The following is a 12,399-nucleotide window of genomic DNA, read 5'->3' on the forward strand; positions in this document are numbered from 1 at the left end:
GATACACAGAAATAGAGACTGGCCTCTGACCTGGAGGGATCACCATATTAGCTCTTATGATCACATGACACTTTACATGGAGAGAAATAAACTTCAATCTTGTGAAAGCCACTATTATTATGTGCCTATTTGTTACAGCAGCAGAATATTATATTGACTAATAAAGGACAAAGAAGAGTCTCCTGGGCTTCCAGCTACCAACTAAAGGATAAAGCTTCACCCTTCCCAAGCTCTACTTTGCCCAGCCCCCTATTTCACCCTCACCTACCCAGCTGCCCCACCTTTCCTATAATCACCGAGTCCTCCCGACACTTCTGAGGTCCAGCAAATATAATACACAAGTCTGCCCTTTCTTGAGCATCACATCTCATCCAACTCATAGTCCTCCTCAGGGAAATCTCCCACTGTCACAACGGATGGCTTGACGAAGGCACCGTACTTGGCCTGGCATTCAAAGTAGCGTTTCCCATTCACACTGCCGGGAATGATGAAAAAGTCAGTGGTCAGAGAGCTCCCAACATGGCTCCCTCCCCAGATGCTAGGATGGATAAGCTCACCCCAGTAGTACATGCATGCATTTACACACATATGCAAGCACAGACACAGGTACAGACACACACAGACACGAGTGGGAACATTTTTACCTGCCATCATTTTTCCCTAGTGGCTCATCATAGCGGATACCAATCCAGTAGCCAGGCTTGAAATCTGTGAGTCCTGCCCAGGAGAGAAATCCAAACAAAACCTTCAGATGCAGCTCATCCCAGATTTGTGCCTGCCTAGAGCCCATCTTGTAGCCCTGGTCAGATAGTTCAGTTAATCAGAGCATCCTCCCAAAGCATACAGGTTGCCGCTTCAATCCTTGGCCAAGGCATATATAGGAACAGATGTTCCTCTTTCCTCCACTTTCTCATGCCCTCTCTAAAATCAATAATATAAACATTTTTTTGTGTGTGACAGAGATAGACAAAGACAGTGACAGAGACAGAGAGAGGGACAGACAGGGACAGACAGACAGGAAGGGAGAGATGAGAAGCATCAATTCTTCGTTGCAGCTCTTTGTTGCAGCTCCTTAGTTGATCACTGATTGTTTTCTCATACATGCCTTGACCAGGGGCAAGTGCAGAGCAAGTAATCCCTTGCTCAAGCCAGCGATTTTGGGCTTCAAGCCAGCGACCTTAGGGCTCAAACCAGCGACCTTAGGGCTCAAACCAGCAACCATGGGGTCATGACTATGATCCCATGCTCAAGCCAGTAACTTCACACTCAAGCTCGTGAGCCCACTCTCAAGCCGGATGAGCCCACGCTCAAGCTGGCAACCTCAGGGTTTCTAACCTGGGTCTTCTGCGTCCCAGTCTGATGCTCTATCCACTGCACCACTGCCTGGTTAGGCAACTTTTTTTAGATTTTACTTATTCATTTTAGAAAGAAGAGAGAAGAGAAAGAGAAGGGAGGAGGAACATGAAGCATCAACTCCCATATGTGCCTTGACCAGGGAAGACCAGGGTTTCGAACCAGTGACCTCAGCGTTCCAGGTTGATGCTTTATCCACTGCTCCACCACAGGTCAGGCAATAAAATAAACATTTAAAAATAAATAAATAAAGCCTGTCTTATCGAAAACTATATACCAGGGGTCCCCAAACTACGGCCCGTGGGCCGCATGTGGCCCCCTGAGGCCATTTATCCAGCCCCCGCCACACTTCCAGAAGGGGCACCTCTTTCATTGGTGGTCAGTGAGAGGAGCATAGTTCCCATTGAAATACTGGTCAGTCTATTGATTTAAATTTACTTGTTCTTAATTTTAAATATTGTATTTGTTCCTGTTTTGTTTTTTTACTTTAAAATAAGTTATGTGCAGTGTGCATAGGGATTTGTTCATAGTTTTTTTTTATAGTCCGGCCCTCCAACAGTCTGAGGGACATTGAACTGGCCCCCTGTGTAAAAAGTTTGGGGACCCCTGCTATATACCTTACTAGGACCACCATCATCTCCTTCCCAGACTGATATGGTAGCCCCCTTCACTGATCTCCCTGACCCCCTATTCATTTGACACCCACAGCAAAAGAGGTCTTTGTAAAAATCAAAGGGAAATAGCACTACGCTCTTGACCCAAATTCCTCAAAAGCTTCCCATCTCACTCAACATAAAATCCAAAGTTTATGGTCAAATGATTTCTGAGAAGGGTACCAGGACAATTCAGTGAGGAAAAAAAAAAAAAAAAAAAGTCTTTGGCCCTGGCCAGTTGGCTCAGTGGTAGAGCATTGGCCTGGCGTGCAGGAGTCTCGGGTTCGATTCCTGGCCAGGGCACACAGGAGAAGCGCCCATTAGCTTCTCCACCCCTCCCCCTCTCCTTCCTCTCTGTCTCTCTTTCCCACAGCCAAGGCTTTACTGGAGCAAAGTTGGCCCGGGCGTTGAGGATGGCTCTGTGGCCTCTGCCTCAGGCACTAGAATGGCTCTGGTTGCAACAGAGCGATGCCCCAGATGGGCAGAGCATCGCCCCCTGGTGGGCATGCTGGGTGGATCCCGGTTGGGTGCATGCGGGAATCTGTCTGACTGCCTCCCCATTTCCAACTTCAGAAAAAAAAAAAGTCTTTTCACCAAATAATGTTGGCACAACTAGATATCCACATGCTATAGAGTGAAGTTGGAGTCCTACCTCATACTCTACACAACAAGTAACACAAAGTAGGTCATCGAAGACCTAAACATCAGATATGACACTATAAAACTCTTAGAAGAAAATACAGACATAAATCTTTGTGACCTTGAATTAGGCACTGAATTCTTTTTTGTGTGTGTGGCAGAGACAGAGAGAGTCAGAGAGAGGGACAGAGACAGACAGACAGGAATGGAGAGAGATGAGAAACATCAATTCTTCGTTGCAGCTCCTTAGTTGTTCATTGATTGATTTCTCATATTTCTCATATGTGCCTTAAGGTGGGGGGGGGGGGGGGCTACAGCAGACCGAGTGACCCTTTGCTCAAGTCAGCAACCTTGGGCTCAAGCTGGTAAGCCTTGCTCAAACTAGATGAGCCCGCGCTCAAGCTGGTGACCTTGGGGTCCCGAACCTGGGTCCCCCACATCCCAGTCCAATGCTCTAACCACTGTGCCACCGCCTGGTCAGGCTAGGCACTGAATTCTTAGGTTTAATATCAAAAGCACAGCAACAAAAAATGAATTAAACTTCATAAAAATAAAAAACTTTTGTGCTTCAAAGAACACAATCAAGAAAGTGAAAAGATGGCCCTGGCCAGTTGGCTCAGTGGTAGAGCGTCAGCCTGGTGTGCAGGGGACCCGGGTTTGATTCCCGGCCAGGGCACATAGGAGAAGCGCCCATTTGCTTCTCCACCCCCCCCCCTTCCTCTCTGTCTCTCTCTTCCCCTCCCACAGCCGAGGCTCCATTGGAGCAAAGATGGCCCAGGCGCTGGGGATGGCTCCTTGGCCTCTGCCCCAGGCGCTAGAGTGGCTCTGGTCGCGGCAGAGCGACGCCCCGGAGGGGCAGAGCGTCGCCCCCTGGTGGGCAGAGCATCGCCCCTGGTGGGCGTGCCGGGTGGATCCCGGTCAGGCACATGCGGGAGTCTGTCTGACTGTCACTCCCCATTTCCAGCTTCAGAAAAATACAAAAAAAAAAAAAAAAAAAGAAAGTGAAAAGACAACCAATCTACACAATGGGAGAAAACATTTCTGAATCATATATTTAATAAGATAATTGTATCTAGAATAAATCTAATGTCCTTATAGAAATAAATTTAAATTTAAACACACCAGGAGACACCAGAGATGGGTATGCACACAGAGAAAAGACATGTCAGGATACAGTGAGGAGGTACCTTCTACAAGCCAATGAGAGGCCTCAGAAGGAACCAGACCTGAGAAGGCCTTGATCTTGGATGTCCAGAACAATGGTGAGAAATAAATTTCTGTTATTTAAGCCATCCTGTGTATGATCGTTTGTTATGGCAGCCCTAATACACAACTCAACAGAAAAAGACAAACAACCTAACTTTAAAACGGGCAGAAAGGGCCTGGCCTGTGGTGGCGTAGTGGATAAGAGCACTGACCTTATAATGCTGAGGTTGCTGGTTCAAAACCTGGGCTTGCCCAGTCAAGCAAGGCACATATGACAAGCAAACAATGGACAACTAAAGTGAAGCAACTACAAGTTGATGCTTCTTGTTCCTCCCTGACTTTGTAAAATCAATAAATAAAATCTAAAAAATAAATAAAAATGGGTAAAGAAGGATCTGAATAGACATTTCTCTAAAGAAGATATACAGATTGCCATTAAGTACATGAAAAGATACTCAACATCATTAGCCAGCCATCAAAGAAATGCAAATCAAAACCATAATGCTTTACCACTTCATGCCCATGAGATTAACTATAAAGACAAATAATTCTAAGTATTGGAGAGGATGTGAAGAAACTGGACCTCTCATACATTCTTTTTTTTTTTTTAATCAAGAGAAACAGATATGGACAGACAGGCAGGAAGGGAAAAAGACAAGAAGCATCAATTCTTTGTTGGGGCACCTTAGTTGTTCACTGATGGCTTTCTCATATGTGCCTTGGGGGGGGGTGTACTACAGCAGAGTGAGTGACCCCTTGCTCAAGCCAGCGACCTTGGGCTTTAAGCCAGTGACCTTTGGGCTCAAGCTAGTTATCACAGGGTCATGTCTATGATCTCACGCTCAAACCAGTGACCCCGTGTTCAAGCTGGTGAGCCTGTGCTCAAACCAGCAACCTCAAGGTTTCAAATCTGGGTCTTCTGCATCCCAGTCTGCCGCTCTATCCACTGTGCCACCGCAGGCGGACCCCTCACACATTCTGGTGGGAATGTAAAGTGGTGCAGCCACTGTAAACAGGGGCTGTTCCTCAAAAGGTTAAACAGAGTCACCACATGACCCAGCAATTTCACTCTTAGGTACAGAGAAAGGAAAACAATGTCACAACCTGACCAGGTGGCAGTGCAGTGGACAGTATCAATCTGGGATGCTGAGGACCCAGGTTCTAAACCCCGAGGTCGCCGGCTTGAGCGTGGAGTCATAGACATGATCCCATGGTCGCTGGCTTGACCCCAAAGGTCACTGGCTTGAGCCAGGGGTCACTGTCAATGGCTCGGCTTGAGCCCCCTGGTCAAGGCAGGTATCAGAAAGCAATCAATGAAAAAGAAAATAAAGAAAGCAATCAATGAACCACAAAGATGCCATAACTACCAGCTGATGCTTCTCATCTCTCTCCCTTCTTGTCTGTTTCTGTCACAAAAAAATAAAAAAGAAATGGAGTACTGACACATGCTATATCATGGATGAACCCTGAAAACATGCTAGGTGAAGGCAGTTGCCCTGGCTGGCTGGCTCAGTGGTAGAGTGTCCCAGCGTGTGGAAGTCCCAGGTTTGATTCCCAGTCAGGGCACACAGGAGAAACGCCCATCTGTTTCTCCACCCCTCTCCCTCCACCATATCTCTCTCTTTCTCCCACAGCCATGCCTCAATTGGTTCAAGCGAGTTGGCCCCGGACACTGAGAATGGCTCAGTGGCCTCCACCTCAGATGCTAAAAACTAGCTCAGTTGCTAAGCAATGAAACAATGACCCAGATGGGCAGCCCCCTGGTGGGCTTGCCCGGTGGATCCTGGTCCGGGCACATGCGGGAATCTGTCTCTGCCTCTCCTCCTCTCAATGAAAGAAAGAAAAAAAAGAAGATAGTCACAAAAGACTACATAATATAGTATGACTCCATTTATGTGAAACATCCAGAATTGGTAAGTCTATAGTGGCTGTCTAGGACACTAGGAGATAGGGTTTTAGAAATGAGGAGGGGCAGCTAAAGGTTATGGGGTTCCTTTTTGGGGTGATGAAAATGAGCTAAAATTGATTGTGGTGGTGGTTGCACAATTCTGTGAATATACTAAAAACCATGAATGAATAGCATACACTTCAAATGAGTCAGCCTTATGCTTTATGAATTATATCTCAATAAAGTTGCTATAAAAAAACAATAAAACCCACACTCCTCTCTATGGTCTCCAAGGCTATGCATGGTCCAGCCCTGTGCATGATCCTGACCTCACTTCTTACCTGCCCCCTAGCCATGCTGACTTCCTTTCTCTGCCTCAAACAGGTCAAGCTCGTTTCTGTTCACAGCATCTGCCCTCACTATTACCTCTGGCTAGAACACTCACCCTCCCTTTTCACCTGGCTCACTTCTCCCTTTCCTTCAGAGTCCTCCTTCCCCTCTCCCCAAGCACTCTGGATTACTCTCCAGAAGTCTGGTACTTCCTCTCAGCTCACACAGCTTCCTAAGCTTCCCTCATCCCTGCTCTGATCGCTTCAGCCAGTGCCTTCCCCATCACAGCCCTAAAAATTCTGCCAGTTTCCCCATGTTAGCTCTGACCACCTTCGCCTCAGAACTAAGCGCTCCGGCCTCTACCTCCCCTATCCCAACCCAGATTACTCTGCCTCTGCTTCCCAGTTCCCTGCCATGAACACTCTGGCCTGTCATTATCAGCTTCTGTGTCTGCCTCTCCCATTAAATTGAGAACTCCCGAGGGCTCGGTTCCCAGCGCTGCCAACATCAGGCAGAGCAGGGCATAAGGCCTCGGAGGGCCACGTACCTACATACATGACAGTGCCCCGGCGAGGGGGCTGCCCAGGAGTCTGCACCTCACAGCGGCTTCCCACAGGGATGACACTGGCCTGCGCCTTCTCCTCTGTGAGGCGCTGGGTGATCTCAGCCTTTTGCTGTGCGCGCTCTTCTTCATTGAATCGGCCTAGCTTGCTGCGCTTCAGGAAGGAGCGGACTGAGTCTGCGAGTGGGGTGGGGGGTAGGGGTCAGAACAGTACCAGGGTGGGGCCTCTGGCCCGAAGAGAGAACATTCTACTCACACGGGCTAACACTCAGATCAACTCTTCTGTTCCAGGTGTCAAAGGGCTGTCATCCAAGCCCCCCAAGCCCTGGCCTCTCCCCAGGCTCTCTGGGGCCTCCCCACAATCCAGACTAAGAAGATTCGTGTCTCCAGTCTTTCACATCACCCCATCTTCCCACATCCTTCAGTGTCACATTCACCTCCATCCATCCTGAATCCATCTTTCCCACACGTCTGTACTATTCATTCCAAATTTTCTGCCATGCTCTGCCCACACTGGCTGACCCATGTGACCCTGACCGTGCTCCCCACACCTGATCCCTCACACCCCAGACCTCCCTCTAATGCCCCCTCCACTTTCCCACGCACTCGTCTGTCTGCCCGCCCACATCCCGACACCTCCAGCCCTCATTTGCATCCTATGCCCTTTCTACCCACACTGCTTTCCCATGCCTTCATCTGTCCCCATAGCAACCTCATTGCACCCCTCCACTCTCCCCCTGCTTATTTGGCCCCCTGTCCACACCACCAATTTCCCCTCAATCTCCCTATCTGTTCTGTCTGCCCCCTAACACCACCTCCCCCTGCACACATTCCTTTTGGCTTCCACAGGCCCCGATTTACCCCATGGGCCCCATACCTTCCCTCTGGTTGTAGGCTTCTTGTGAGATCCTGTACTTCTCCACCTTGGACACATCCTCATACTCCCCAAGGCGGGCACCACTGTGATCAATGACCTGCAGGAAGGGGAGGGGTCAGTGGAGATCAAGGTCTGGTCAGGGAGGCTTGAGGTGCTGAAGGTGCTGGTACAGTTGCATAGTGGAGCATTCCATAGACTTAAGTCTCTCCTAACAAAACAATATTCTACCTTCGCTTTACCCCAGCTGTCTCTCATCTGAGCCCAGCAGAAAGGACAAGAGCAGGGGTCTACACTAGTCATTTCCCTTTCCTCACCCCATCCAAACCCTGGAGGCTGGATCTGCCCCACACGATCCCCATATATTGGCATCAATATCACTGATGACCCCAAATCACAAGAACCAAAAGGTGGCGCTTGGTTCTTGCTCATGAGCCCCCTGGGTAAGTACATCTGTCCTCTCTGAGCCTCTGGGATCCTCCTAAGCTGGCCCCAACTTCCAGACCCTGGAGCATCTCTTCCTGCTCCACCCTCAGTATTCATGAACTCGTTGCTTGTGGAGCTCTTCCAAGGTGCCCAGTTGGGATCTGTGCTGGGTACTAGGGACACAGTGCAAAAAGCAGATAAATGCCTGACATCAACGAGTGCTCATTCTGCTGGGAAACCGACCATAAACAAAGGTATGTGTCTTAAAACACCGGAAGATAACAAAGTTTGATGTAAAAAATACCAGAGGCTTACAGTGCCTGGGAAGGTAGTCAGGGAAGACTTCCAAAGGGAGGGGATGTCTGAGCCAAGGCCTAAAGAATGAGAAGGAACAACAGGCACCAAGTCCCGGATGTAACCCTTGAGGAACAGCAGGGAGGCGAGCAAGGCTGGCATGGAGTAAGCCAGGGAGAGTGGGAGGCATAACAGATCCCTGCAAACTTTGCTTTTACCTGGAATGAGGTGCAGCTGATGATGGTCTGAGCCAAGAGGGCTCTCACCTGGCTCAGGTTCACAAGCTCCCTTTAGCTGCATGTGGAAAACAGACTAGGGGGACAGGATAGGAAGCAGGAGACAGAGGCAATGTGTCTAGGAGGGAGAGAATGGAGGCTGGGCCAGGGGCAGTAGAGGGGGAGAAGAGTTTAGATTCTGGACAGATTTTGCAGGTGGACCCCACAAGGTTTGCAGACAGACTAGATGTGGGTGTGAGAGAAAGAGAGGGGTCAGGGAACATTCTCAGGTGTTTGGCCTGAACCATTAGGCTAACAACACACCAAGAGAGAAATGGCTTTTATTTCTGGTCAAGAATCACTAATAATTTCTACTTTCTATATTAGAGATTTTTCTAAGTTTAAGATTACTGTTATTTGCCTGACCAGGCGGTGGCACAGTGGATAAAGCATTGGACTGGGAGGTGGAGGACCCAGGTTCAAAACCCCAAGGTCGCTGGCTTGAGCAAGGGGTCTCTCCGTCTGTTGTAGCCCCCCGGTCAAGGCATATAGGAGAAAGCAATAGAGATGAACAACTAAGGTGCCACAACAAAGACTGATGCTTCTCGCCTGACCGGGCTGTGGCGCAGTAGATAGAGCGTCGGACTGGGATGCGAAAGACCCAGGTTCGAGACCTCGAGGTCGCCAGCTTGAGCAAGGGCTCATCTGGTTTGAGCAAAAAGCTTACCAGCTTGAGCCCAAGGTCGCTGGCTCGAGCAAGGGGTTACTTGGTCTGCTGAAGGCCCATGGTCAAGGCACGTATGAGAAGGCAATCAATGAACAATTAAGGTGTTGCAAAGCGCAACAAAAAACTGATGGTTGATGCTTCTCATCTCTCCGTTCCTGTCTGTCTGTCCCTCTCCCTGACTCTCTCTCTGTCTCTGTAAAAAAAAAAAAAAAAAAAGACTGATGCTTCTCATCTCTCTCCCTTCCTAGTCGTCTCTGTGTCTGTCCCCCCCCCCCAAAAAAAAATTGCTGTTATTTTAAGCAATAAATACAGGTAATATTTATAAACAGAAAAAGTAAAAGAAAAAATACAAATTCCCAGAGACTCCACCTCTGGGAAACTTTCTTTGAATGACTTCAGAAGTCACAGGTTTGTCTGAATCCATGTGTGAAAACCTCCTGTCTGAGGATGCCACCGGCCATGCCTGGCCCACCAGCACATCCTTAGATTGAAGCAGCCCCGGGCACCTCAGTCTCAGTGCTGAGGCCCAGCCATACAAAGCTGACCCACAGTCCTGACCCACTCCCACTTTACCACCTCGTCGGGACTATGAAGCAGCCTCCTCCCTTGTCTCCCTACTCCTTATAGCCTCCAGTCTGCTCCCCACACATAGTACGAGGAAGCCGGTCAACAGCTCAGCCAGACCAGGGCCTTCATGACTCAGAGTCCTCTCTTGGCTCCCGCTTCCATCTGCCATAGGAGTGGCTACTCTCCAGTCCCGTGCACCCACCATGCTCACTCCCATCTCGGAGTGTTTGCACATGCTGTACCCTTCTCCTGGAGCACTCTTTCCCTTCTTCAGTTAACTCCTATTCTTCAGGTCTCTGCTCAGCCAGCGCCCCCTCCAGGCAGTCCTCTCAGACCTCACTGATAGGGTCATTTCCTCAGTATAGAGTCTCCAGCTCCTCTGTCTCCTCCTGCTTTGTCTTCACCTCACCGACTCTTCATATTTATTCTTGTGACTATTTAGCTAACATCTATCTCAAACCAGACGAAGCTAAACAAAGACCTTTTTAAATTTGGTTCACTGGTATACCCCTGGTAACACAGATGCTTAATGAATAGTTAGTAAATAAAAGAGATTAAAAACAAACAAACAAAAACCCAGTTCTCTAGGCACACGTATTTTTGAAGTAATGCGACTGAGGTAAAGATTCCAGCCATAATTCATCCTTAGTTAAGAAAACCAGTTAGAAAAAAAAAAAATAATAAAACCAGTTAGAAGGTGACGGAAGATAATTGGACTTTGGGTGATGGGAATGCAGCATAATCAGTGCCTCAGACCGCTCGGCCACCCTGACCCGTTGAATGCAGCATAATCAAATGTCAAAATAACCTGGAGATGTTTTCTCTGAACATATGTACCCTGATTTATCAATGTCACCCCATTAAGATTAATAATAATAAAAAAATGTAAAAAGAATAATTCATCCTTAGGATAATAAATTCCATCTTGAAGCTAAATTCTGTCTTCTGCAAAATAGGGTTAATTATACAGTCTTATTTTATAGATTCAATTCATCATCCAACTAAGCACCCTGTCGGTGCCAGGTACTGTTCCAGATGCTGGGGGGAAATGCACAGTATGTCACAGGATGATAAGAGCTAATGACCAACATCAAATGAAGTGAAGAAGGAGGTTTAAATTTTACACTGAAGCCAATGAAGGCCTCACACTTGAAAGCTGACACTGAAGGACTGGAAGGAAGGAGTAAGCCGTGTGAGCATAGAAAAAAGAACCTTTCAGGCACAGGGTATAGCACATGCAAAGGCTCTGAGGTAGACAGCACCGTGGATGCCGAAATGTCTGAGGAGTATGGCAGAAGATGGGGTATGGGAAGATGAGGACAGAGATGATGTGAGCTGATATATGTAGAGGTCCTTTGTTTCCGTCTTCTCCCAACACATCTCACTGTTCACCCTGACCCACCTCAGGCGACCCACTCTCTGCTTCCCCCAGCTGGCATGCCTCTCCCACCTCTTCTCCTAAGTCATCCTTTCCCCATTCTTCAGTCTCAACTCAGGCCTCTCTTCCTTCAGAAAGCCCCCCTCATGATACCAGACGAAGTCTGGCACCTCTTCCGGGTGTCCCCGGTCCCCTGAACTTGCCCCAGCCCAAACCACTCTGGCTGTCACTGTCTGGGGATGGGTCCGTCTCACTCTATACCGGACTATGGGTCCGTCTCACTCTACACTGGACTAGGGGCTCCATGAGGATCTATCTTGGTTATCACACAGGGAAAAATATGGCACGCATTTGTTAAATAAATAACGAAGGGAGGTCTCACATGGATGCGGCAGCCATCATCTACGGGGTATGAGCCCAGTAGTGCATCCTCCTGATCCAGCTTGCTGTAGAACTTCTCATCAGCTCCATACAACTCCAGTTCCATGCAAGACGCAGGGCTGCCCACCACCAGCTCTAGTTTACACTGAGAAGAGTAGGAGATGGGAGAGGTTGGAGAGGAGGAAGGCTGTTGGTGGCCCCACCCTCCTCTGCTCTGAGTCTCTGCTCCTTGTACGAACAACCATCACCCCATCCTTGCTCCTCCACGAGACCCATCATTTTAGGACCCAACTGGTTATCCCTGGCCATGCCCCTCCGCTCTTGCCCCCGCCCTCGCGAACCTCTGATTTTCCCAAACCCGCCTCCTTCTCTGAACCCTTCGGTTCTCTCAGGCTCTGCCTGGCAGAAGCAAGGTTCCCAACCTCTGCAACCTCGGTTTATTTCTGGACCCTCCATTTCCCCTTTGTCCCGCCCCCCGGGGCCCCGCCCCCGGCCACACCTTGAATTCAGCTATCGTGAGGCTGCGACTGTACCGCTTCTCGGAGCGAAAGCTGTTGAGGGAGCTGCTGATGAAAACAGTCACTGTGGGCGCGGATAACCCCGTCACCTCCATCTCGTCGGGGCCCTAACCGGGTCCGCAGCCCCGTCAGCCGCCTCACACAGGCTGCGCCGCCGCTACCGCTTCTGGGATGTCAGCCCCTCCCCTGCTCCGGACCTGGCCAATCCGCGCTCTCCCGCAGAGAGGGTCCGCCATTCGCCGCCGTCTCCTCACCGCCTGACGCTCTCCCGCAGTCTTAGGTAGGGCCAGCCAATCCTGAGAGGCCTGCCGGCGTTAGTTCTTCCAATAGCAGCCCGGGAAATGGACCGGGCGGGCGAAGGCTGAAGGCGGGAGGAAGGACTGGCAGG

General features: G+C 49.3%; 1 protein-coding gene across 1 annotated transcript; it reads right to left on the reverse strand.

Moving 5' to 3' along the window:
• Window positions 1-316: 316 nt before the first annotated feature.
• TBCB (tubulin folding cofactor B) lies at window positions 317-12,240 on the reverse strand. Its single transcript, XM_066348377.1, has 6 exons — window positions 11,993-12,240; window positions 11,495-11,638; window positions 7,509-7,605; window positions 6,617-6,808; window positions 645-717; window positions 317-475 (listed from the first exon to the last, which is right to left on the reverse strand). The coding sequence occupies exons 1-6, from the start codon at window positions 12,104-12,106 to the stop codon at window positions 361-363; spliced, it is 735 nt and encodes a 244-aa protein (XP_066204474.1). The 5' UTR covers window positions 12,107-12,240; the 3' UTR covers window positions 317-360.
• Window positions 12,241-12,399: the final 159 nt, after the last annotated feature.

The sequence above is a fragment of the Saccopteryx leptura genome, chromosome 9 (genome assembly GCF_036850995.1).
Source record: "Saccopteryx leptura isolate mSacLep1 chromosome 9, mSacLep1_pri_phased_curated, whole genome shotgun sequence".
Taxonomy (NCBI): domain Eukaryota; kingdom Metazoa; phylum Chordata; class Mammalia; order Chiroptera; family Emballonuridae; genus Saccopteryx; species Saccopteryx leptura.